Source organism: Camelus dromedarius, chromosome 16 (genome assembly GCF_036321535.1).
Source record: "Camelus dromedarius isolate mCamDro1 chromosome 16, mCamDro1.pat, whole genome shotgun sequence".
NCBI classification, from domain to species: domain Eukaryota; kingdom Metazoa; phylum Chordata; class Mammalia; order Artiodactyla; family Camelidae; genus Camelus; species Camelus dromedarius.
The window spans coordinates 41,001,492-41,028,529 of record NC_087451.1 but is presented as its reverse complement, the minus strand read 5'-3'; the positions used below and the strand labels follow the sequence as shown (position 1 = coordinate 41,028,529).

Below are 27,038 nucleotides of genomic sequence, written 5' to 3'. Positions count from 1 at the left end.
ATTGAATGCCTACAATACCAAGTACAGATCTGATCTGGTCATATCATTTACCTGCTAAAATCTCTACAGTGGCCTCTCATGCCCTTCTGAAAAAGTTCCAACTTATGATATTTTCAAGGGCCTTTGTGAAATACCTTTTGCTTAACTCTCCGGTCAGTCTCACCTCTGGTAACTTCCCCTACCACATCCCATACTAAATTTGGTTCAGGTCCTCAACTACTCCATGCTCCCTAACCTCCAAGTATTTGCCTAGAACATTCTTTCCCCTCTTGTATCAGTTTCCTAGAGTTGCCTAGCACAAAGCATGGACAATACTAGGCACTTAATATTTTATTGAATATAAATGACTTTCCCAAGGTCATACAGCTATTATATAACTGATTCAGTAATCCAACAAGAGATTTTGTTTGTTTGGGGGCAAGGTAATTAAGTTTCTATTTATTTATTTATTTATTTATTTATTTATTTATTTATTTATTTATTTATTTAATGGTGGTACTAGGGATTGAACCCAGGACCTTGTGCATTCTAGGCATGTGTTCTACTGGGCTATACACACCCCACCTCACCCCCAAATAAGAGAATGTTTGAGAAAAAGATTTAGAAAGCAGACTGCATATGACGTTACAAAACAATTAACAGGTAATTTGGCTAGAACATGAGGTTTGTGAAGAGAAACAGTAGGAGATAAAGTTGGAAATGTGGACTGGATCCAGATTATAGGAAATCTCTAGGTTTCTTCTAAGCAGTTGAGAAGCCATTGCAAGTGCTGGAAAAGGGGAGCAGTTGGAAGGAAAGACTTTGATAAAGGGGTAGGAAGTTTGACCTGGAAGTGTTATATAGAAAAGTCTTATAAAGACAGACTGATGGCCAAGAGACAAGTGAGCATATGAGAGAAATAGCTCTGGCAATAGGAGAAAGGGCTTGGAAAGTGGAGGAAGCAAAGAGAGGCCACAAATCCCAAGATCTGAGGCTTTAAAGTAAAGTAGAAAAGGGTGGGTCAAGATAAATAGCAGCATTTGAGTCAGAATGACTAGGAGCCAGCAAATAGAAAGATGATGATAATAAAATGGGTGGGGGGTGGGGTGGATTTTTAGACAAGAAATATTTGAAATCAGTGGGGCAGCTAAGTGGAAATGTCCCACAATAAGTTTGAAATGCAAAAGTAAAACATACAAGAAAGACTGAGGTGAAAATAATAGACTTAGAAACTGTTAATACAGAGGAAATAACTTAAGCCAGCCATTAATCTGCATAAAATGAAGAAAGAGCAGAGAGAGAAAAGAGCAGGACTGAAGACAGACCCATAAGGACTTCCCATATTTATGGAATGGGAGGGAACAGAGTCAGCAAAGGAAATACTCATAGTCAAGAAGAGAACCAGGATAGTACGGAGTTGGGAAGCCAGGGCCACAAAGAAATTCAAAACAAGATAGACTTTCCACCAGTATTAAATACTAAAGTGAGGCCAGGTAAAATGAGGACTGAATGGATAGGATTAGATGTGGTAGTGAAGAAATCATCAATGACCTTCAGTTCCAAAAGGATGATGGGAGGAAAACCAAATTTTAGAGAGTTAAAAAATAAGGTTAAACATACGAGAATAAATGTATATTTTTACCTCTTTTCCCTTCTGAAATTGCACTAAAATAATAGTAAAAGTATTTTAGAGGGCATAAAACCCAGGGAGAAGAGCTAACAAAAGATATCAACATAATTTTGGAAGCTGGAAAGGAAATGGATGGCTTAATTTACTAGCTAGTCAGATCAGAAGCTGAAACTTGAGTACCTTTGTGGAGAAGGTCAAGAAGCACCAGCCCTCACTGCAGAACACTTGAAAGGCTCAGGAACTGAGACACCAGGAACCTCTAATGGCAGAGAGGGCAGGGGAAACCCAAAACAGAAAGACCAGTTAAAAGTAACATGAGAAGTAGGTTGACCCTTAGATTCCTCTCTCTAGCCCTACATAGTCAAGTGACTGCCTGGCAGTTAACTCTCTAAAGAGGTTGTACCAGAAAGACTGTTCAGACTTAGGGAGACCAGACATAACTGAGGATGAGGGTATCATAGTGAAAACAGGATTATATGAAAGTCTACTTGCTGAATGGTGAGACCCCACCAGCCCTCTTCCCCTTCCCTAGGTCCCAAGGTGTTGACAGCTAGACTTACACCAGTCAGGTAAAATATCAGAGGATCCCTCTCCAGGAAATTGACTAGCCCAAGAAAAAAAACCTACAGATACTCACAATTAAAAGGTCCCTTGATGAAGCAAGGCTCCAACCAATTACCTAACAGTGAAATTCTCACTCAATAAGACCCACCACACTCACACCAAAGAGCTTCCAATTGGCTCTAAAGAGTGTTTACTCTCACTCTTAAACATGAATAGACATCCAAGGATCAAGAGATATTTTTAAAAAACCTGTGTTACTAAAGAAAGATTAAAACAGGAGGGAAGGAAGGAATCAAGGGAGAGAAGGAAACAATTATAAATATAACATTTGATATAATCATCAAACAAAGATTAGAGTTTCAGGAAAGGGAAAGACCCCAGACTAGAGCAGCAGTTCTCAAATTGGGCATGTGTCAGGAACACCTGGAGCGATTGTTAAAACGCGCTACTGGGCCACATTCAGTAGGTTTGTGTGAGGACCAAGAATTTGTATTTCTAACAAGTTTCCAGTGCTGCTGATGATGCTGGTTTGAGGACCACACCCAGAGCCACAGAGAATACTTTGAGGAAAGGAAAGCTGAGCCTTAGAGAATCTGGTAGGAATTAAATTACACTGAGAGAAACGAGCATTATTCTATTTTCAGAGACAAGTGAGAACATTGTGGATGGTTAGGTTCAAGGTTAGGGAAGGAAGTATCTGGTTATAAACCACACTCCAATCAGAACACTATCGGCACATCTACCCACCCACTTCTGCAGCTCCAACATTTAGAATGAGTTCTTTCCCTCTTCCTGAGAGGAAAAGAAATGTTGCCTGTCACCATCTCAGAGAGAAATGAGCCTCTTGTTGCTGTAACAGACAGAAGACTGCAATAATGAGAAGCAAGGTCCTGTGTCATTCTCTTGGGCACTCCTCCACTCAGCACACTGAGAAGTGAGGTCTTCCAATTTGGTACTGAAACCCCCACTGCACCAAAACAGTGAGAAACAAGTTCTTCCACCTGAGCAGTGAGTGACCAGATCCCCACCTCAGCTGCAAAGAGAAGTCCTCTGTTCCAGCAGCAAGAAGGAATCTGATCTGTCACTGATATTTCAGGTTTGCATGTTTATAAATCATATGTTTATACGTTTGGGGATGTTTGTGCTATGAATTTGAGTCCCTTATCATACATAGCCTGCTGTACTTATTCTTAAAGAATTTATAACCTAAAATGCATAGTAACGTATCTCCTAAACCTGTTCATACACATGTGCACACAAACACATGCGCACACACACACACACAGGTTGCAAAGAACCGCAATCAATAGTGATTTACTGTGGATAGGAAGATTACTGGTAACTCTTCTTTATGCTTGTCCATATTTTCCAAGTTCTCTGCAATGAGAATTTCTTTTAATTAAAAAAAATTGCATTTTAAAACCCAACACAAAGTAACGTAATAGTAGGCATGATTAATGTTTGTATTCAAGCTGGTACCACTTAAGGGCTTGTCAAAGATCATAATCGGTAAGTATTTTTCTAGACAAGACTGGGAGGTCTTGGGGAAGCCAAAGCCCAGGAATCACATACATAAAGTAATCAAATGGCCTATGGAAAGGATCACTGGATATTCTATAAATATCACAGAAACAGGCACTCAATAAATAATATTAAATGAATATATGAATTACATTTAAAATAAATGTATTCATCATATATAACTTTTTTTTACTTTACCATGAACTCTTTTTTTTTTTCATCATATATAACTTGCAACTTGACTTCTTTTTTCCTTTCTGTCCAGCACTCAGGCACTTTTTCAGTAGGATTATAGCACTTTTTATCCATCTCTGGATTACTTTTTTTTCCTAGCTATTTCCAAAGAAAATTCCAGGAAACCACCTCAGGAATATTGTGGAGTCCCTATGCTATGGGTTATGGAAAAAGGAGATTTAAGCCAGACATATGTACACCTCCAAGCTCAAGAACAGCTGCCTTTGCTAATGCTGCCCGGATTGCAATAATGAAGGAAAAGGATTTATTTAAATTTCTTGAAGAACTCAAGAGTAAGAGCCATTTGTCCTCTCCCCACTATTTGTATATTACTGGTCAGAAATAAATACTAGAGCCAAGTGCTTTAAGAGTAGGGCCATATCTGATTCTGAGTGACTGGTCTCTGTCACACAGATATCTTTTGAAAACAAATGTACTTCTTACCTGAATCCCCAGACAACTAGATGAAGCTGAGGGTCGGTGGATGGGTGGGAGCAAGAGAGGAGTGTCGTGGCCACTGAGAAGAGACAAAAAGCAAAATAGGCACCACATGTATGTCTTTTATGAGAATTTCTTACATTATTTGTGATGCCATTTTTTATCTTTTTAGGATGCAGTCCTCTTTCAGATAGCCCATATTCAAAAATACCCATCTTTCCACTGTTTCCTAATGTGGATGGTGTGGTGATGGGAAAGCCATTCAAAGACATACAGAAATTAGAAATGCTACGGAGAAAGGAGCCTCTGAATTTCTTTGAGAACTATTTTTTCCATAAAAAGGACTGGAAAACACAGGTGAGATTATATCATTATCAGTTAAATAGATAGGTTTCTAAGTCCTAGCTTAACAGAACTAGTAGCATGCTTTTTAGTGGCAAATATTTTCAGTCATTGGGGAGGATATAGCTCAAAGTGGTAGAGTGCATGATTAGCATGCATGAGGTCCTGGGTTCAAACCCCAGTACCTCCTCTAAAAAAAGTAAATAAACCTAATTACCTCCCTCCTCACCCCAAAAATCCTAAAATAAACAGAATTACCTTGGTTCCATTAAAATATATATATTTGTTTTCAGTCCTTATATTTCAAACCAGATTCTATAGCCGTGTTCCTAAATTTAAAGCTGAGGTATAAAATTTTCATTTTATTTCAACAAATAGTTAAACTTACTGAAAAATAAAATTCTAAACTTGGGTTAGGGGTGGGAGATATAAGAATAATAACAAAAAGGCCCTTAGGTCCTACCTCCAACCACTCTCCCATCCACTCAGAGAACAGAAGCTGTTTTAGGCTCCCTCAACTGGTTCTAATTGAGGTTAGGCCAGATACCATGGGATAAGAGGACCAGGTCCACAACCCAATGGAGCAGTGCTGTGATGGAGGGATGGACCATTCTGCCCTTGGACTAGAACCCCCTTTATAGTCACAGCTGCACCTTCTGGCCCTCCTTCATGCTCTGTTGCCTCTACTCTATTTGCCTCTTTTCCAAGATACACTTTGTCATTATGAGTCTCCGGCAAGTATACACTAGTTTCTGGATATTCTCTAGGAATCTCTGGCCTTGCCACAGGTTTGTCACAGGCTTCCCAGCCTGAGAAACAAGATGAAGATTTGACTGGAGATCAGCCCATCCTGTGGGGCATCTCTGGGTTCCAGATGTTCATGTTTTGTTCACATCACTAAAAAAACACTAGAGAGCCCCTCCAGGAACAGGGTTTAAGAGTCCCAAAGGCAGAAGATGGCAAAAAACGAGAAGTTGCCAATTAATGGTCATAAAGTCTCAATTATGCAAGATGAGTAAGTTGTAGAGATCTGCTATACAACATTGTGCCTTTAGTTAACAATACTGTATTATACACTTAAAAAAAAATGTTAAGAGGCTAGATCTCATGTTAAGTATTCTTACCACAATTAAATTTTTAAAAATTTTAAAGAGTCCCAGAGGAGTATCACAGTCACAAATGACCTCAAGTTCAGACTTTGTCTTTATTTCTACAGATGAAATCATACAGGCAAATATAACTGACAGGAAGGAAATAAGAGGACATTTATATCCCTTTAAATTTATTTCCTAATTTTGAACCCTCTACCTGTGATGTTTATATGTGTATTGTCAATCTCTCCAACTAGAATATAAGGTTCATGTAGGCAAGGACTTTATTTCTTTCACTGAGGTACCCCTATCACCCATAAGCCTGGCCCACAGGAGACTCAATATTTTTTGGATGAAAGAAAACTATGATACAAGTTCTTTATTTTTTGAGAGCACACTACATGCTAGATTGTCTCTAATCATCTCAGTGGAGATAGTGGAGATAGTATCAACAGCTTTTTTTTAAATTGAAGTATAGTCAGTTTACAATGCTGTGTCAATTTCTGGTGTACAGCATAATGTTTCAGTCATCCATATACATACATATATTCATTTTCGTATTCTTTTTCATTATAGGTTACTACAAGATATTGAATATAGTTCCCTGTGCTTGTCAACAGCTTCTTAAATGGTTTCCTTGCTTCTACCTTTGTCCCCTTCAGTCTGTTCTCACACCCACAGGCAAATATCACTGACAAGATGGAAGTAAGAGGACATTTATTCCTCTTTAAACTTACTTCCCAGCATTGAACCCTCCACCTATGGTGTTTATCTGTTTATTTCAGTCTCTCCAGCTAGAATATAATCTTAGCGACTAAAGCGGTTCCATTAAAATCAGTCAAAACTCTCCAGTGGCTTTTTTCATATCACACAGAGTAAAAGCCAAAACCTTTACAATAACTTACAAGGTCCTACACCACAATCTAAACCTGAATCCTCCAATAATCATAGCCACAATGACTATTTAAATTTAAATTCACTAAAATTAAATAAAACTACAAATTCAGTTCCTTGGTCATACTACCCACATTTCAAATGCTCAATAATCGTGTGTGGCTAATGGCTATCATATTGGAGAATACAGAAATATAAAATTTTCCATCATTTTGCAAAGTTCTACTGGACATCACAGATTTAGACCCTCGTTGCCTATTTAATAACCTCGAGGTCTTTGGCTTTGCTCTTCCCTCTGCAAGAATGCTATTCCTCAGATATCTGCAGAGCTTCTCCCTCAACTCTTTTAGGTCTTCACTCAAATGTTACTTCAGGAAGCCCTCTCTAACCACCCTATTAAAAATCATAGTATCTACATTGTCAGCGTACTAACTGCCACTGAATTTTTCACTTCAAAATGGTTAATTTTATGTTGTGTGAATTTTCACCTCTATAAATTTTTTTAAAATATATATTTAAATAAAATCACAATCTCCAATACCCTATCCACCTTCTCTGATTTATTTTTTCCATAACACTTACTACCATCTAATATACTGCATATTTACTATGTATTACATCTAATATACTATAAATTTATATTTATTATATTACATATATGTATATTATTACTACATCTACACCTACTACACCTATTACATGTATTACATTTATAAATATTATAATATACTATTCCTAATGTACTACAAATATCTACATATATGCCATATATATATTATGAAGGGGTTTGTATATGATTAAAAGACCATTTCTACACCACTTGTCAGATGTTTGGGGGGCACCTGGTATAGTGCCATGTGTAAATAGGCATCGAGCAAGTTTTTTCTCAATAGTGAAGCCTACTTATAAGAGAAGTATAGTCCAGAGGATAGTTTATGTCTGGGATGGATATGGAGGTTAGAGAGGAGCCAACTCCATCCTCACCCAAATTTTCAAAGCACTGAAAATGAATGCGCCCTACAGAGTACAGCCTACACTACTTCTAGAATTCTCACAGGGAACCAGCCATCTGTTTTCCCTGTTCCTGGGCTGCTGAACAATGCTGGTGGAAATCATGTAAATATGCGGATTACTTTCTTTGAAAATATGTATTACTGAGTCTCATCCAGGCTCTCAGTACTGCTTTTCTTCATTTGCTGTAAACCCTCTTACAATCCTCATAGTGGCTGCTGGAAAATCAGACCGTCAAACTCCTTCAGCTAATGATCTTGTCTCTCCAAGTCTATGAATTCTTTTAACTCTTCTTTCCACCTTAGGGATTTCTTCATCCTTTAAGCCATTTTTTTCCTCCTTCCCTCTTAAAAGTGAGAATTTTTCCTAATTTCCAAGGACAAAGTCTCCACCTCTATCTTTATTCACCTCCTGTACCTTATTCCTCCAGTTTTTCTCTTTCCAGGGCTGGCTTCATGGGTGTGTAATCTGTGCAATTACACAGGACCTTGTACTTAGAAGGGCCCTGAGTTTGGTTTAATGTTCTTTTGTTCAGTGCTTTCATAATATAGTATACTTCTGTGTATGTCTTTGTTATATAATTCAAATGAAATGCATTACTAACCTTCTTTTTAAAATGTGCATAAAGGCAGCAAATATAAAGCCTATTGGCCCTGCCTCAGGCTACCCAACTGACATCCTCGCCATTGATCAAATGCTTAAGAGAAAGCATAACTGGACAGTGTCTGATGCAGCTGCTATTAAACAGCACGTGAGTATTCACTGTTTAATGCCTTCCCAGAAAGCACTGACAAAAATGTTTTCTACTTCAGTACTACAGCCATAAAACCAAGAGCTTTTTTTCTGAAGCCCTATGTCTTCAAGACAAGGTCATTTCTAAAAAAAAAAAAAGACAAGGTCATTTCTCATTTTTACCCATTGTACTGACATTTCTTGCTCTGTAATCAAGTGGATTCAAATGTTAACTTATAATTCACCCTGCTAATATAATCATCTGTAGAGCCATACCCAGCATAATCTCTGGGACATTGATTTGTTTCATGCCAGAAACAGCAAATAGTTAAGGTAATAAGCCTACAGTCACAGTGAGGGGTGTATTCAGGGAATCATGATGAGTGAATGTATCTTTATTACAACAGCTAAAAGAAGAATAGTAGTTTAAGCATGTTTCTTATATGCCAGGCACTGTGCTCTATATGTACTCTACAAGTGCTCTCCAGATCCTAATTCATTTACACAATCCTTTGAGGTAAGCACTGTTATTCCTTGTCATTTTACACATATGCACGAAGAGGTTAAGTGACTTGCCCAGAGGCACACAGCTAGGAAGTAATAGAGCCAGAATTATAAGCATGGGCAGCTTGGCTGCAGAATCCACACTTTTAACCACAACTCTGTGCTGCTGTCTACTTTTATGCCCTGACTTCTTAGCAACTTTTGTACTCCAGAGAGAGACTGGGTGTATTTATTTTATGCCGCCTGCCTTCTGCATTTGACACTAATGATCAAGCTCTCCTAGACACTTCCTACTTCCTTGGCCTTTACGATTCTGCATCTTCAGTTCTCCTTGTAGCTCTGTGTCCTTTCCTCTCTCTTCTCTTTCCTGAATGTTCATTTCTTAAGTCTTGACATTCCCTAGTTTTCTAGCATCATCCTACTGCTCTTCTCACTATATACACTAATCCATTCATTTGTTCAGTAAATATTTATCCTGTGTTAACAAAGTTCTGGCATTAGGAGATACCACAGAATAAAAAACACAGTTCCTACTCTCAATGAGCTAGGAGTGAGGGTGGGAGACATGGAGAAGAAAATGAGCAGTAGTAATATATTGGGATAAATGGAACCACAGGTGGTCGGTGCTGCATGCCACAAGAATACAAAGGAGTGGGCTCCCAACCTCTGTCTCATCATGGCATAGATTCACACTGGAGTAAATGGAAGCCACTTATAGCTACAGGGCTCCAGCCCTGACGTACTAGCTGCCCCAAGGGCTAGGAAACTTGAAAAAACCAATAATTTGGCATCCCTATAACCCTGTCCCAGGAGAACAGTGGAGGTCTCTGCATTGAACGCAGGGCAAGTATTCTTTGAGCTATCCCAATCTACCCTCCTTGTTTCACCTGTCACCTATATACTGATCACTCCTAACTGTCACTAGCCTAGACTTCTTTCCAGTATTTCCATCTTACTGCACTGACTGCCTGATGAACATTTGTACCCTGCTGTCTCCTAGTATATCAAACTGGGCATGTCCAAAACCGAACTCATCATCTTCTGCATCAAAATGGCTCTTTCTCAGGGATCCCATATCTCAGTTGTATATACTACAATCTACTCAGTCACCAGAACTAGAAGGCCAGGAACCATCCTTAGTTTATACTTTTCCCACACTCCTCAGGTACACCAATCACCAAATCTGTCTACTCCCATTTTCCCGAAGATTTTTCAAATCCATCCCCTTCATCCCATCCTATTACTAATGCCTTGACTGAGGTCCTCATTAGGCCTCACCTGGACAATCACCTTCACCCTGTTATCCTTTCCTCATAGCTCAACCTATGCTCCACACAGCTGCTGTGGAGAATGGATCTAACAAAAATCCAGCCTGTCACTGATCTGCTTAGGAAATGAATGCTTCCCTCTCCATGAGGGCAGGGTTTTTCAACTATATTTTCTGCTCAACACAGCTGTGGGATTTATCTCACTTCTAGCAGAAACATGGCTCACTACAGCATGATTTTCACTAAGGGCTCCCCCCACCTCACTGAGATCAAGTCTTAGGGCCTGATTGTGGAAGACAACATCACCTTGCCTGCCTCTCCTCATCACTCCTTCCCTCTCACTTTAAATTTGACACTTTAGCCATACCGAAGTACCTGGATTCCCCCTACCAACTCTGGGATTCATCACCTTTGAAGCCTTCGTTTATGCTAGCCCCTCTCCCCAAACACCTTCCCATTAACACCCACTCCCTCAATTTCATCAAATCCTTAAGGACATTCTCAACTTCTCCCTCCCCGCCCTAGGCCGTCCTTTGCACTCCTAATATATCCAGAACCTATCTCCATCCCACATTTTCCTCTTTTTTAGTCTATTTTTTTAATTCTCATAAAATTTCTTATTATCTCATTATTCCCAAGTAATACATTTTCACGGTCCATCAATTCCTAACTCACACATCCTCAAGGAGCACTACCCAATATATAAATTCAGTGACTTTCAAGTAACCTGGAAACATAACTCAGGATATCTAGAATTGTGGTCCACAAACTAAAGCTATTTTAAGGTAACTACTGTAAACTTCTCTCACCGCAGGTAAAGAGAGCTACAGATACCTATCACTTGGGAATTGCACTTGAGCACCGGAAACAAATGCTAAACCTTTGGCGGAAAATCCGAGGGGATTTGATTGGGATCGACACTAAAAATGAGTCTTTTTATGATACTTTTTCTACTTATACATGGTCCTGGAATGTCTGCCAAGAATTACTTTCTCCGAAGGACTTAAGGTTGTATGATGCCTATGTGAATAGAAATTCCTTCCACAACTCTGTATACTCTTCCTCTTCGGATATCAGTGAATGTCATGTAGACACAGGAAGAAAAAGAAAACGGAAAGGTTTCAAAGGGTTTCGACAATGAAATTTCCACATTTTCTAAACAGATCATTGCAAACTACTTTTTCATAGATATCAAAATTATTCTTTCTTTTGTCTAGTACATTCTTAGCAGCTCGAAATGTTGACATCTTTTGAATTCTGACCAGTAAAAAAGTTAAAGTCATACTATGGTTTCTCTTTCCTAATTCTTACTAGTAAATAGACGCCGCACTGTTACTTCCCTAGCAACCAGCTGCACTCTGCTGCCCCCATCTGGCCCCAAACTGCCTGGACCGCAGCAGAAGGAGAAAAGCAAAGCTGGCACAGGGCTGCCCTTCTGAACTCCTAACAGCCTTCTCAGCAATAAGCACTTGAGTTTATGTGACTTAAGTGGCATTAGTTTCTCACTGTTTGTGAAAGAGGGCAGAGGCAGCAGATGACAATGACCTTTCAGTTTCAGGGAATAATTTCACCCTCCCCCAGGGAACCTTGATTAGATTTGAGTTTTCCTAAGGCTCCTTAGCCACACACCTTCAGATGACTTGGATTACTCTTAAAAATAGCTGATCTCATCCATTACATTTGTCTTTGTTGTTCTTTAGTGCATTTAATAAAGAACCACATGATAATTATATTGCAAGTTTGAGGGCTTATAATTTTTTGTGGAAAAACATAAGTAGCATAAAATTTACTATCTTAATCATTCATATTTAAGTGTATATCATCCATTACTTTTTTTTTCCTTTTAGAAAAAGGAAAAGAAATGAAGACAGTGGCTTATAAAATAAAATTATAACATGCAAGGAAAAAGGTATGAAAATAGTGAAGGCTCCTAAAACTGTTAATGAAATAGGCTTGAAGTAATTTTGTATTACCTTGAATATTCAACTGTCTGAATATATTTGTAATTCTTTATAATGTTACGATGGGGGAGGGGAATAGCTAACCTTATAGGTAAGTGACCATGTTTTCTAACCAAAAAACATTTATGGTTTGATAAGAGGGTTTTTGTTGGGTTTTTTTTTTTGTATGACTGTGAGTATAACAGGCAATGTAAGGGATATAATTTGGATGCCAAATACCTGGAATATTTCCTTGGATCAATGGGATAACAGGACAGAATATTTTTAAGTAGATATTTCCTGGAAAACCTAAAATGTACAGTAATACATTCTATTAAATTATCACACACTGTTGATGACAGTATAAATTGGCATCTCTCTGATGGAATACAATATAGCAACAGGTACTCAGCCATTTATTCACCAACTATTTCCTGAGTTGCATACTGTGTGCTGGACCTTGTTCTCAGATCTGGACAAATAAGTGAACCAACAGATAAAATGCTCTCACTTCACAGAGCTTAGTAATGGAGCTAATTATAGCCACTGACTCAGTACTTCCACTTCTAGAATTAATCTGAAAGAAATAATCATGAATGTACAAAATGATTTAGTTATAAAGATTTTTTTCTCATGGTGAATTTTGGACAGTAAGAAACTTAAAGTAGCCTAAATGTCCAACAAATCATGATGCAACTATACAAAACAATACCAGGGTCATTAACATGATGTTGTAAAAGGATATTTCAGACGAAATAATAATATTCACAATTACAACTTCTAAAAGGCATGAGAGAACTTTATGCGGTTATTCTAAAACTTAACTATGATGATGGTTGCACAAATACAGATTTTTATGAAAACTTCAATCTATACATTTTAAATGGATGAATTTAATTGTACATAAGTTATCAATGAAACTAAAAAGTGGGGGCACAAAGCAGTTTGTTCTAAAACTCTTTTTTAAGTTAATAGTTATTTCTATAAGTAAATTAGGAAAAAAACACTGGAAGGATACAAACCAAAGTGTTTAGTGGGTTAAATTAAGGATGGGGTGGATGTTTTCTTTTTTTCTTTTGTCTTATCTAAATTTTCTTTTGTCTTATCTAAATCTTATAAGTGTTCTATAGAAAACATATTTATTTTACAATGAGAAAAAAACCACAAAAGCTGTTTTAAAATTAAAGTTGTTAAACCAGTTTATTCAATATCTAGGGCTACTACAAAGACTGTCCAAGTTCTATGACATCTTGAGGGCAAATTAAGACACCAGGATCCCTTCCCCAACCCTTCAGCTCCAGAGCACATGCTTACACATCCCAAAACTCCTACTGATTGAAACTGAAAGAAACGCATGAAACAATTAACTACCCCTGTCCAGGGTCAACACTCAAGGCAATAATCAGTCCAGACTGATAGTTCTTAACCTTTCCATGCGTTGAACCTATGCCACCGACTGAACTGGAAGAGTTCTCACTACTCACCAGCAGAGGGACCCTGAGCCCCTCTGAAATGTAGTGCTTGCTGAGTACAGGCCAGGCTAAAATCTGATGCCACAGAGGACTCACAGCTGTGTCTTCCAAATTCCTTCTGAAATATTTTAGGTGCTTCAAAAGTTGGAGAAAAATGAGTTGTACAGGTCAACCAAAGACAACTGTATAAAAGTTAAGTTTCAGATACTTTACCACATTTTACTGAAAGGCCCAAGTTGCTTGATATTTTAAATGTCTCTAATTGGAACTAGGGGGGAGGGTATAGCTCAGTGGTACAGTACATGCTTAGCATGCAAAAGGTCCTGGGTTCAATCCCCAGTACTTCCTCTAAAAATAAATAAGTAAGTAAGCCTAATTACCTCAACCACCTGCCCCCCAAAAATAAAGTTAAAAATAAAGGAAAGAATTTAAAAAAAAATTATTGGAACTGTTATAGCAAGTAAGCTCAAGTGAAGACAGAGAGCAAGCTATCTGCAAAAAGATACACAGTGGGACTGCTGATTGGGACCAGAACAGCTTTTGGTGAGGGGGCTGTAGGATGAGAGAACAAGATGCCAAGAATAAATATAAACCAATCACCTTACCTGCAAACTGCTGGCCTTGAGAAAAGATCAAAATCCTTGTCCTTGTTTTTTGGAAAGGAACTTGTGTTCAAAATGTTTCAAAAAACCATGAGAATGGCAAAACTATTTTGTCTTCAAATAAAGTACAAGTTCCTTACTATCTTATCTTTTTGATTCACTCCTATATTCTTTTGTGTGGTTAGAGAGGGTTTAGGCTTGTTCTTATTTTTTTGGTGGGAAAGTTATAGAACCTGTCATTGCTCCCTGTAGTTTTGCCCATGGAAAGACTCAGCAATGGAGTAAACTATCACTGGTTACCAGTGTGCTTAGTACTACATTACTTAAGTAGCTAATTAACGCTTCTCTTCTTCCAAGTGGTTGTCATCACTCTTCTCCTGGAAGTCTTCTCAACTAACCTTATGTTGACAGCATACTTTATTCTTTTGAGAATCAATTTGTAGTAATTACTGAAATAGAAATGTAAGGATGAAAATGTATTAATATAACGAATTATATGTGTGTATGTGTTACAATCCTGATTGTGCGAATACGCTCCCATATGGATAATTCAAAAAGGTAGATGATTATAAAACCTTTTAAAAGTTTATCCTTGGATATTACATTTGATATGATGGAGAAAACTTGTGTTCTCAGAATTCACTTCGCATCTTCCTCCCGAAAAGTAGAGTGAGGATATATGTATATATACATTTTTCCCCCTTTCTGACGCTAGGAAAATCTGACTATAGAAGCTGGAAAACTGCCCTTTCCTCTTCCTGCTTCCTCAAGTATCCTGGCCATTAGCTCTACAGTGGAACTAAATACTGTTAATTCTTAAAAGTGAGTCAAGATTTTTCCTGTCTTACAACTTAAGGGAAATTGGGGAACCTGGTAGAGGATTCCAGCACTGAAAGGCGGATCAAACGTAACGTCCCCCACTTTCTTACCGGCCTGCACGTGTGTCAGCTCCTCCTCCGGGGCGAAACTCCGCCCGCCGGTTCCCTACTCCGCAGAGCCCTGCTCCACGCAGCTGAGCCCAGGCGCCGCCCCACCCGCCTCCGTCTTTTCCCGCCCAGACTCTGCGCCTTCCGGAAGGGGCGTGGCCCCGTAGGAAGTTCTCGCGTTAGGGGAAGGTAGAGATTTCCGCTTCCGGTGTCATGGACGGTTCCTGGTCTGAAGGTGTGCCCGCCGCCGTCGGCGGGAAGAGGCAGCAGTTCGGGAGCCGGTTCCTGAGCGATCCGGCGCGCGTCTTCCACCACAATGCCTGGTAACCGCCCTCCCCCTCGCCTGGCCTGCGGCTCGGCCTCTGTCCTGCGGCCGCGGGCGCTCCGAGAAGCCCCTGACTGCCAGCCACGAGTCCAGCTGCCCTGCTCGAGGCGCTCTCCTCTCACGGGAGAGGCCCTCCTGGGCCAGCAGCTCACCTTCCCCAGCGGGAACCTGAGGCCTCTAAGCTGCCCGTTTGATTTTCCCAGGGACAACGTGAAGTGGTCGGAAGAGCAGGCCGCGGCGGCCGAGAGGAGAGTCCAGGAGAACAGTACCCAGCGGGTGTGCCAGCAGAAGCAAGGTGCGCCTAGGTGGGCCCCGAATAGTATCGACAGCCAGCTTATTGCTGGACGCGCGTTCTCAGAGAGGCCAGAGAACCGAGGCTGCCAAGAGTCCTTGTTACTGAACTGATACAGAACTCGCGGGTAGAACGGGAGGGGGAGGGGATGGGCAACGATGGAAAAGGGCTACACCTTAAAATCTTGTTAGAACAGAGAGTGTTCTAGTTTTGGTGTTTTGCTTGGAAGAAGGTAACTGTATCTTGAAAGTTTTTTCCAGTGACTCAAGTTTTTGGTTATGTTAATTAGACATTAATACGGCTGACCTGTGGCAACCGTGTGGTCACATGATTGTCTTAGAGGAGTACTTTCTACATTATTACACTTTGCCTGAGGAAATGTTGCCACTGAAGCTAGATATGAGTGATCAGATTGTAAATATTGGGGGGTTGGTGGCTAATGGCTGGTGAATTTACATCTTTTTCTTGTGTGATGGCTATGAGGATTTAGGGCTTCTGCCAAGGAAAGATGGATGAAGAAAAGTGGAAATAAGACTGGTCAAAGAAAAAGAGGCCTCTTCTGGAGAGGTGGATGCTTTCATTGCAAAATAACCCAAGTATAGCTAGGACTGGTTGGGCCTCTGTCCTAAATGACAATTGAAGGTAGGACTAGAAATTGAAGAGTAGTAACCACTAAAAGGGTTCTGTATAACAATGAGAAGATTCCAGTTACAAAATGTTCACCTTACATAGTTTGACAAAGACTAGGTCAAAGTAAGTTAAAGTTGAAAGGGATTTTGAAAATCATGTAGTCCAATATCCTCTTTTTACAGTTAAAGAAACTTGGACCACAGGACATTAATTGCCTCACCCAGAGGTAAGCAGTTAGTAGCAGTGGTGGAACTAAATCCAATTTCTTAGGTTTTTATTCATCCTCCTACACTAGTCAAGGCCTTGTGTTAGCAGAGAGCAGAAAGCTGAAATTAAGTTATAAACCATTGTTATCTCAATAAAAAAATAGTAATTTTTTAAAAAGAAAACAAATCTAAGACTGCCTTGATCATGTTAAACAACAACTTTCTTTTAAACAGTCCATACTTATTTAGTCTCTCCTGTACCCTATCATCAAATCTTCTCGTTTGAAGACATTTTTCCCTCTTGGCAGCATTTTCTATGTTCCTTTTAGCTTTGTGTCAATTTTTAGTGTCTATTAGTAGCATTGAATTCATTTTTGGGCTCCTCATTTTAAAGAACCACAGACAGGAAGCTTACTTTAAAGATGAGCAACATATATTGTAACCATTGAGTTCATATGGGGAGTAACTGAAGAACCTGGGACATCTAACTTGTAAAAGAGGATTTAGAAGGAGAAATAACTGCCCTCATACAAAAGAGTTGTTCTGCATAGCTCTGAGAAATAGTAGGACCTTTTGACCAGAAGTGATTAGACAGATTTTTTTCTTAATGTTAGGATTTTCTAATAGATAAGGGCCATCCAAAGATGTGGGAGAACTGATAGGTAGTAAGTTGCCTGGCAGAGGTTGGACTCTGGAAGGACGAGATAGAGAGCAAATTCAGAGATAGAGAGGTGTGGTAGGCAGTCAGACTAAACGACCTCCAGCTCTGAGACTGTGGCTCTACCTGAATATAACTTTCAGTATAAAACTCGGTGAAGCAAGATGCTGCTCGACATTAGATACAAGTAAAATATTGACAGGTGGATCTTACAGTTCTTTCTTAAATATTTACAGTTGATTATGAGATCAATGCCCACAAATACTGGAACGACTTCTACAAAATCCATGAAAATAGGTTTTTCAAGGATAGACATTGGCTTTTTACTGAATTCCCAGAGCTGGCACCTAGCCAAAACCAAAAGGATTTGCTCTCAGAGAACAAGAGGAGTGAAGTACCTGAATGTAGAAGAAGTGAGGATGGACCTGGTTTAACAACAGAACAGCACGGATGTTCTTCAGACAGCCTTGGTGGACATAAAACACAGCTGCCTCCTGTGGAGGAGAATGTAACTCAGACACTCAGTCACCTGGAAATCTGTGCTGATGAGTTTCCTGGAGCCTCAGCCACTTACCGAATACTCGAGGTAACCTCCCTTTATTGTCCTGATAGTGAGGTTAGTGAAGCTGTCGTATTATGCACATGGGGTGGCATAGAGAGGCTGACCATAAAAGTAACTTCTCTCTGATTAAGCTGGCTAGACTTGACCTTATCTTGGTCTGGAATCACCTCCATTTTTGAACTAATGGAATGCTCTAGATACAGGCCAGCTATGGTGGTCATGGTAAACAAAGCTCACCTGAGGTACTTCAGAAAGTTGTAGCATGGTGCGCTTCCTGCCATCTGGAAAAGAGTCCCAGGTCACAAGACAACTTCTGTTACTTCTCTTCTAATACACTTGTAGAGGTTAGTTGACATGATGCTACTCAGGTGTGGGAGAAATCATGTCCTCTCAGTTTGCATGGTGGGGCAGAGGCGAGGCTAGGCCTGGAAAAACATCTAGGGTGGGCACTGTAGCAGAAGTTCACAAATAGTGACTGCACATGCCACTGGAAGCCAATTAGCTTTGGGGCTGACTGAGTCCTATAACATGACCTTTTACTAGTCCCTTACTCTCCCCAAGCAGAATGGGACTTCTCTACCTCTTTCTGCCTCATAGCTAGGGGTGTTAGTTGAGATAATGTATGTAAAATTGCTAAGGATAGTGTCTGGCACACAGTAAGCCCTTAGTAACAGTCACTGTTTTTGTTATTAGCACACCTAGCACTGTACTTAGGACAGTGTAACTATGGTCCCCTTTTCATGAATTTTTCCAATAACATTATAGCAGAGTTCAGTAAGAAGGTAAGTTGTCTACAGGAGCATTTGTCAAAACGCAGAAAGTAAAAGCAACCCATGCCCTTTTTTCCAGACCAGCTTCCTCCTGCTAATGAAAACCCATGCTCTCATCCTTTATGGCTGACTCTTCAAGGGTTCCTGAGGTCAAGATCAGGGAATGTCATGGTACTATTTAGGAATATAATTAGGCAAGATTATCTATTGTTGATTATTTATCTAGCTTCAGGTAGTTTATTCCTTGGAAAGTTCTGTGATTAATAGTTCATTTCTGTCTACAGGTTGGTTGTGGTGTGGGAAACACAGTCTTTCCAATTTTACAAACTAACAAGTAAGTTTGTTGTGAAGTTTGACTCTGACAGCAAAGAAGAGCGAAGTAGGGGGTTATTTCTCAAAACTCTTACTACATCAAACTGTTAACAGTGGTTTTTGGGAGCCAGACTGGTAACAGTGGTTATTGGGAGCTGTGGGTTACAGGAGATTAAATGTTTACATCATCCATTTATGAATTGTTTTGATTTAATGTGATTTATAAGTTACTTTTGTCAGATAAATTAGTGGGTTTTAAACCTGTTACATTGTTAATATTTGATGCCTTTGATATTTTAACAGGAAAGAGAATAGACCTAATCCAGCTTGTAATCTTAATTGTTCTGCTGGTTTTTTTCTGCCCATTTCAGTGACCCAAGACTCTTTGTTTACTGTTGTGATTTTTCTTCCACAGCTGTAGAACTGGTCCAGGTAAGTGCAGTGGCTCCTATCATTGATTTTCACTGATTAAAGAGGAAAGGGTCTGCTAAAAATCAAGATCTCTAACTATCTTCTTATTGTACTTGGTCTAAAAGTAAAAGATGCACTGAAACAGCCTGGAGTAGAGGAAAGGGCCAGATGTGAACACAGAATTTGCCGCTTGCTTGCTGTGAAACTTTGGGAAGGTCTCTTGACCTCCCCAAACTCATGTTTTAAAGATTGAAATAACTCAGGGTTCTTTGAGTTACAAGTTAGAGAAACTTCTATAATTAAAGGGAATGTCATAGAACTCAAGAGAGTATTGTATATCCAGGACTAAAAGGCAGGCCTGAAAGGCCAGCTGGCTGGCTGGTGAGATGTTGCTGCCCCCTTCTATCACAGCACCTCCATCAAGTTCACAGTGTCTTGCCTCTCATTGCCCATTTACCTTTTGCTTTGTTTTTCCTTTGCAGACCAGCTTTCTCTAGTAGGTTTTTCCTGGTTTTGCACATGACTCCAACATACTTGCCCCTCCCAGTCCTTTACAAGTTCCCCTGTTCAGATGGTATCAGAACCTCCTATCCCAATTCCAAAATCTCCAGACAGTCAGGTTGACACAACCCAGCTAATAATCTACTTGCCCTCTTTAAATTAGGCCAGTGAGGAACAAAGTCATGTTTTTGGGAAAGAGAGATATGAATGTGTCTGTTACAATCACATATGGTGCTCCTAGCACAGGAGCTCGGAATTGGTAGCTTTGTCTTTCTGGAATTATTCTTATGAACCTACACCAGATGAATATTGAGGCTTATCTTTAGTTAATTTTATGATAATAAAACATAGGTTAAATCTTCTACATCTGAAGAAATAGAGTTCCCTGGAGAATTCTGTGATCTGTATAATGTGTTGTAGTTGGGAGTTGTTTTAAATCATTTGCTTTTCATTATGTTTTGTTTCTCTCATGAGGTTTCTCTTTTCCCTTTCTGTCATTTACCTTCCTGATTATTTTCTGGTCCTGGGATCTAACTATGTCAAAATAAAAACTAAAATTAGAGGAATCAGGAATGTTCTGTTTAAAAACTACCAGTTAGATTCCACAGGCTCTTCTCTGGAGTAATTCCTTATTCTTACTCCTTGGGTGAGAACGTTTGCCATTAATGGCAGGAACTGTATCCTTCAGTGGGAAGTAGCAGGGATTACATTTAAAGCAAGATAGCTTTTCCTGAGGCTCTCTAACCAGTGTCCTCTAACCAGTGTCCTCTCTTCCAATCTGCAGACAAATTCAGCATATGACCCTTCTCGGTGTTTTGCCTTTGTTCACGATCTGTGTGATGAAGAAAAGAGTTACCCAGTGCCCGGGAATAGTCTTGATGTCATCATCCTCATATTTGTTCTCTCGGCAATTGTTCCAGACAAGTAAATTTTAGATCCCTTAACTAGTAGCATAGCAAAAACAAAGCTTTGATCTCAGGAACCTTGATATCAGAGTTAGGCCCTAAATAAAAAGGATTTTATTAATGTTCTGATAGACAGGAAGAAGCCATTTCACCGTACGTGATAGGAGCTTCTCAATCATTTTTCTAAATTTGTTTTGAAGTCTAACTGCTGTTCCAGCCTCTTAAACTCTAAACCTTTGCTTGTTGACTGCAGCAGTTGGTTTTTCTTTTCATTGCTATGGTTTAACATCCCCAAAGAATTGGGGGGTCCTTCTTAGTGGGTATGTGGAGAAATTCCTCACTGATGATCGCATAGCATGGTGTTCTAGAATTGTGGGTGCCACAGCTGCATCCCTTTAATGGGCTTTTAAAATGCTTTAAATAAAACAGGCTTTATTAAAAGCACAAAATTTACAGTGAAGCATAACTCAGGTATTCTCTGATATTTAAGTTCTTTGGAAAACTGTAGTACAGGAGGATTCCGTAAAATCAAGAGTAGCTAAGGAAAGTCAATTTCTTTACCATAAAAGATACCACTAAAGCCTCTAGATATAGACACCAAGTCGTCCTGATGAAATACTGTCTCAAGGAAGCAATATCAGTCAGGAGGTGGCAGGGGTGGTGGGGATGATAGACTTTCTCTAGCTGGCATTTCCCCGGAATAGCATTGAGTCATTTGACCTGAGAGGGATAGTATGAGTGCGAAGTAAAGGCAGATGGAGGACGCCCAAACAGCCTGGCATGGTTTTAAACATTAATAACTACAGAAGTTTACATGCTGCAAACTTTAAAAAACTGATAGACTAAAACAAAATATTAAAAATTTATTATTAAATAATTAAATAAATAGACTCAGTATTTCAAATGGTTTTTGTAAGTTTGAAGCATATATACTTCTGCAGTGGTTAAAGCTGAAACCTGCACTGAGATTCTATATATGGAAAGTGCAGTTAGAAATGTAAAAGCACTCTGCCCATAGTACTTATTTGCATATAGACTGTATCACCATGTAAATTGTAAGTTCTTGAGGTTTGGTCTGCATTTAACAAATGGAAAGATAAAGTCTGCATTCAGAGAACTTGGGCCCAGTGGGACAGGCAGATGAGTCCACTAGCATACCCCACACTGGGTGGTCAGGGGTCCACTCAGGGATTCATGGGAGCCTGGGGCAGGGGTGGCTTCCCCACAAGGAGTGGAAAGTGAGCCAGGCAGAAAGCAGATAACCTCCCACACTGAAGACGCAGCTTATCTTTGGGCCTCTTCATACTGAAGGCACTGGATCGAAGCCACAGTTGTGAGCAGGCATTAGAAGACAGACACATCAGAGGCTTGGACATGGCTTGGGTTGTAACTGAAACAAAAGTAGAGGAGCTAAGATTTCAGGGCTCTGTGTCAGGGTTAGGAAGTCCACTGGCTTTTCAGCATATAATGCAGGGAGAAGGAACCCTGTCCTTAAAGAGACCTGATCTTCATTCCCTGCTGCCGCACAGGATGCAGAAGGCTATCAACAGGTTGAGCAAGCTTCTGAAGCCTGGAGGGGTGATGCTTCTGCGAGATTATGGCCGCTATGACATGGCTCAGCTTCGGTTTAAAAAAGGTATTTTCCCACTATAGTTGAAGCAGTGGCTTTGCCATCAGAGTAGTCATACAAATAAGTAGAACAAAACAGAAACTCTAGAATTAGATAACTCAATATATAAAGTCATTTAATACATAGTAAGGGTGGTATGCTTTTGGAGACTCATATAATCTATTAGGGAGATCTTTTTTAGAAAAAGTCATTTGATTACATAAATAGTTTTAAGTGTGGTATGGCAAAAGATACCATTAAAAAGTTAAAAGACAAATGATGGATTGAGGACAAGTACTTTCAGTTAATAGAACAGATGAAGACTTAATATCTATGCTCTTCAAACGGGGCTGTTGGCAAATTGGTAAGGGGAAAGATCAGTGACCCACCCAAAAAACAGACAAGAAGTGCTTGAGTTGATTTACTGAAGCGCATATCCAGATGGCCAAAAACAAAACGTCAAGAAAATAATAGCAAGGAGATACTAGTTCTTAAACCTATTACTGGCTGATTCAAAGAAAGAGATACGTTCCTCTGTTATTGGTAGAAATAGGAACTGTTAATGCCCTTTTCTTAGCACCCTGGTGTTACCTATTCAGTTCAACAGTCCTTTGGGGAATTATTCAAGAACCAGCACATCATATGTGTATAATAAGCAAAAACCAAGCACTGCCTCTGGACAGGGCAATGTTGTGCATGTCGTGAGGTGGAGCCCATTCCATTGTTCTCTGAGGGGTTTCCATTCTATATCAGCAAGTGAGAAAAGCAATGTGCAGATCAGCATTTTAAACATAATCCTGTGTATAACAGTAGCTGGAGGAAAATAAGTAAAATTATTTTGATACTCAAAAGGTTTAGGGGAGTGGGTATAGCTCAAGCTGTAGAGCGCATGCTTAGCATGCACAAGGTCCTGGGTTCAATTACCTCCCCCAAATATAAATAAATAAACACAATTACCTACCACCCATAAAGAAAACAAAAATCATTTAAAAAAATTTAAAAAAAAACCAAAAAGATGTAGAAGGATTATGTCAGAATGTTAAATTGACAAGATCAAGGGGCTTAGCAGCAGAAGGGGAATTGTGGTCATGATAAAAACAGTATCCATGTGGTCATATTTATGAATGTGCATGTGGACACATGGAGAGACATGCAAAAGGACAATCACTGAAATGGGAATAGTGGCTGTCCTGGGTTCCTTAAACTTAGCTATATTCCTTTAAAAAACAAACAAACAAACATGTTTTTAAAGGGGGCAAAATGCTATTTAGAAAGTTTTTGGTTTTGCTTTTAAACAAAATATATGTATTGTATTTAATCCAGAAAGAAACAAGTTGTTTTTATCATGAAACAACTTTAGAACAGCGGCTGATAATTGCCTGTGTTCGCTAACACTGAAGTTTGATTATTCCCCTTGGGCTCCTCTTCTTCAAAGCACCATTCATTTGTAGGCAAGAAATTGCAGATTCCTACAAAGTGTAATCCATGAAAGGATCTGTTCTCTGCCCAAGAAATTGATATCTTGATGCATATTTGATTGGCAGTGAAATTTAAAGAAGTGCTTTTGAAGTGTCTCTGGTCTACCCCATCACCCTGCAGGTCAGTGTCTGTCTGAAAATTTCTATGTGAGAGGTGATGGCACCAGAGTTTACTTCTTCACGCAAGGTATGAAAGCCTCATCTTTGTTTATACTGACAGCCCCCACAACACCAGATAAATGTTGCTCAAGGTGCTTTCAGAGGAGAAATCATCTGACCCCTCCTACCTTTTGCAGCTTCTTCCCTTCCCCACCCCTCACCCCTACTCTCAGCCAACCTGAACCACTCACTGTTCTCCAGATAAGCTCAGCCTATCCAAGCCTTCTGCTCCCCACTTTGCTCTTCTGCTCGCTCCCCTTCCTCTCTGTCACTTTATCTAAAACAGGAAACCTGTCTATTTTGCAAGACTCCACTGCAGCTGTTTCAGCCTCTAAGCTGAGTTGTACCTTAGGTGCACCTGAGATAGCGTAAACTCATTGCTCCCATCAGCTGAGTCTTAGAGAAGCTCTCCCTGTGGATTCCAGCCCTTCACACACGGTTGGCCTTCCCCTACCTTGCTGTTACCAAGCTACTACTGCATTTATAACTAAACAATGCTGTCCAAGCCACTTAAACCCTATAAATAAGGACATAATCTCAGAGCCCTGTTTAACATGGCAGATGGTAGACACGGGAAAATATGTAAACATCTCTTTTCCAAACTAGATGAACTGGACACACTTTTCACTACTGCTGGACTGGAAAAGGTTCAGAACCTGGTGGATCGCCGGTTGCAAGTGAATCGGGGGAAACAACTGACAATGTACCGAGTTTGGATTCAGTGCAAATATCGCAAACCTGTTCTATCCAACACCAGCTGAGAGGCATCTGCTCCTGACATGCGGGTTCATTGAAGCTTTTTAAAAGAACATCTACAAACAGGCTTTGAACCTAGGAAAAAACGTTTTTTATCAAGAGTCTAACCATTTTGCTTCACATTTGTAAAGCCCTGTGTTACATACTTTTCTCAAGTTTTTTCTATCTTGGAGATCTCAAAGAATCTTGCCACTTTGTAATTTAATAAGTGAAACATTATTTATGGAAATCAGTTTCTTTCCATGCTTAAGTATTATATATGATAAAATAAATGACTAAGTTGCATTAAATTATTTGGGGATTCAAATACCTGGACTAATCAATTGATGCACACAAAGATGAACAAAGGTCTCGTGCAGTGGTTGGGGAAGCAAGTTGGGAAGAATCATCTGTATTTGGATGTTTTCCTGACTCAAAAAGAAAAAAAAAAGCATCAAAATATGGTGTCCTTGTTAATTATTTGGTCATGGTCTCCGCTTAACCTTAGTTCCATAGAATTATAAGCACTGTTCCCCTAAGTAACCCATGTCTAAAAAATTGAAAAGATCTTCCCTTTTAGCAAATTGTCTCTTTTTTTGTGTGCCATTAAATGCTTGACAAAAAAGGAATTGAGAGAAATTTTAGCCATTTCACTTCTGAATGTGATCATTTCATCAGTGTTAGTTTTTTGCTGTGATGGTCCACGAGTTATATGATGTATTCTTAATTTTTACCAAATTAAGAATTTTCATTTCTTCATTCCTACATGTTGAATTTTTTAATGCAAACTTAAATATTCTCATAATTGTTTCAGTTATGAGAATGTGATAAGACAAGCAATTTTTTTTAATGATTCCAAACTTAACAGTGAAGTATAGTACCAGGAGTATTACAATAGTCAACTTCTTTCTGAATCATTTTTAAGAGTAAGTTGCAATGTGATATCCCAACACTACTCTATATTTTATAATGTTAAATTCCTGTAGCTGAAGATGTTCTGTATCACCAAATATATGCACCAGAAGTAGAAATTTACATGGAAGCACTACCATCCACAGATAACCAAGTTTTCCCAACAGTCCCACTAATATACTTTCATCATTTGAAAAAAAACAAAAACAAAAACAAAAAACTCTTGTGCTGCACTTAGTAGTCATGTCCCAGTCTCCTTTAGTCTAAAACAATCCTTCAGGTTTGTTTTCATGACCTTGACATTTGAAGATTACAGGCTATTTTGCAGATTTTCCTCAAGTTGGGTTTGTTGATGCTTCATCATGATTTAGTTCAAGTTATGTATTTTGGGCAGGAATATCAGAAGTGATGCTGTCGCATCTTAACACAGTAGGTACATGAATTTGAAGTACCCTGTTGGTGGTGGTGTTAACCTTAATCACTTAAAATTGAGATTGTGCCTCCTGGGTTTCTCCATTGGAAAGTTACTGAGAAGTATTCTGTAGGATAGTACTTTGAGACTAAATATCTCATTCTTCATTAAACTTCATCCTTAGTTTCAGCATCTTTTGCTGTTTCTTGGCCGAATTACTACCACAATGGTAGCCAAGTAGTGTTTTCAAATCCCACATTCCTTCTGCACTTACTGATTGGCATTCTGCCATAAGAAAGGCTTTTTTTTTCCTCCACATTTACTTATCTTAATTTGTATTCATGGAGTTCTGTTTTAATCAATGATTATAGTACATTACTCTCACTCTATATTTTGATGCTCATGTTGTCCCTGATTTGGCCAGTGGGAGTCCCTTCAAATGCTTCTGTGACCTTTTGACACATGCAGGGGCTCAGGCTTTATAACTAAGCCCAAAGCACAAGGCAGATGCTGGGAAGGTGGAAGAAAAATTGTTCCTGTTGTGATGAATGCTTCAGAGATGCCAAAGGGAGGTCTTTTATGGGTCATTTAATGTATTTGTTCTTCATTTCAAAAGACAAATGAAATATTCCAGTACATAAAGCACAAGTTGTTCCAGGCTCGTCTTGTATGTTCTCTGCCCCAGTCTGAACTAGCCATTATCTCCCATAGGGTTCCAGTTCTTTTAGTGGAGAAAGGTATTTAGAAACCAGCATAAGTGTGCTCATTGCCCTTGGGGTGTTCTGTTCCCAGTCCCCCTTAGTGGTTAGAACTCAGGGATATATGTATGTATATATAACTTGCATCTATATTTTTATACTTCAGTACATATTGAAAACCATCAGTTCAGACCAGTACCTTTCATTCCAACCCAATACCACAGGATTTATTCTAGTTTTTATTCTTTCTCTCTATACATGTTCCCTTTTCCAACAATCCCAAACTCCCATGATCCTCAATATATCAGGCCAGTC

The 27,038-nt window shown here is 39.3% G+C and overlaps 2 protein-coding genes and 1 long non-coding RNA gene across 4 annotated transcripts in view; 2 read left to right on the top strand and 1 right to left on the bottom strand.

Annotated features, from left to right (window-relative positions):
* The window catches only part of EFCAB3 (EF-hand calcium binding domain 3), a 36,833-nt gene extending 25,484 nt beyond the window's left edge, over window positions 1-11,349 (top strand). Inside the window, exons 7-10 of the mRNA XM_010981726.3 lie at window positions 4,028-4,221; window positions 4,539-4,723; window positions 8,333-8,455; window positions 11,023-11,349. Coding sequence (XP_010980028.2) covers window positions 4,028-4,221; window positions 4,539-4,723; window positions 8,333-8,455; window positions 11,023-11,349 — 829 coding nt within the window. The remainder of the gene's footprint in view (window positions 1-4,027; window positions 4,222-4,538; window positions 4,724-8,332; window positions 8,456-11,022) is intronic.
* On the bottom strand, window positions 4,170-15,225 carry LOC135323254 (uncharacterized). 2 transcript variants are annotated; one of them, XR_010384597.1, is made up of 3 exons: window positions 15,152-15,225; window positions 13,633-14,671; window positions 4,170-4,445 (listed from the first exon to the last, which is right to left on the bottom strand). It is a non-coding gene; the product is annotated as an uncharacterized LOC135323254 (long non-coding RNA). The 2 variants fall into 2 exon arrangements; XR_010384596.1 differs by lacking the exon at window positions 4,170-4,445 and having other exon boundaries at window positions 13,322-14,671.
* Window positions 15,226-15,324: 99 nt separating this feature from the next.
* On the top strand, window positions 15,325-24,989 carry METTL2A (methyltransferase 2A, tRNA N3-cytidine). Its single transcript, XM_010981725.3, has 9 exons — window positions 15,325-15,471; window positions 15,677-15,768; window positions 17,496-17,845; window positions 18,876-18,925; window positions 19,275-19,335; window positions 20,600-20,739; window positions 22,250-22,356; window positions 23,929-23,994; window positions 24,573-24,989. The coding sequence occupies exons 1-9, from the start codon at window positions 15,362-15,364 to the stop codon at window positions 24,725-24,727; spliced, it is 1,131 nt and encodes a 376-aa protein (XP_010980027.2). The 5' UTR covers window positions 15,325-15,361; the 3' UTR covers window positions 24,728-24,989.
* The last annotated feature ends 2,049 nt before the right edge of the window (window positions 24,990-27,038 follow it).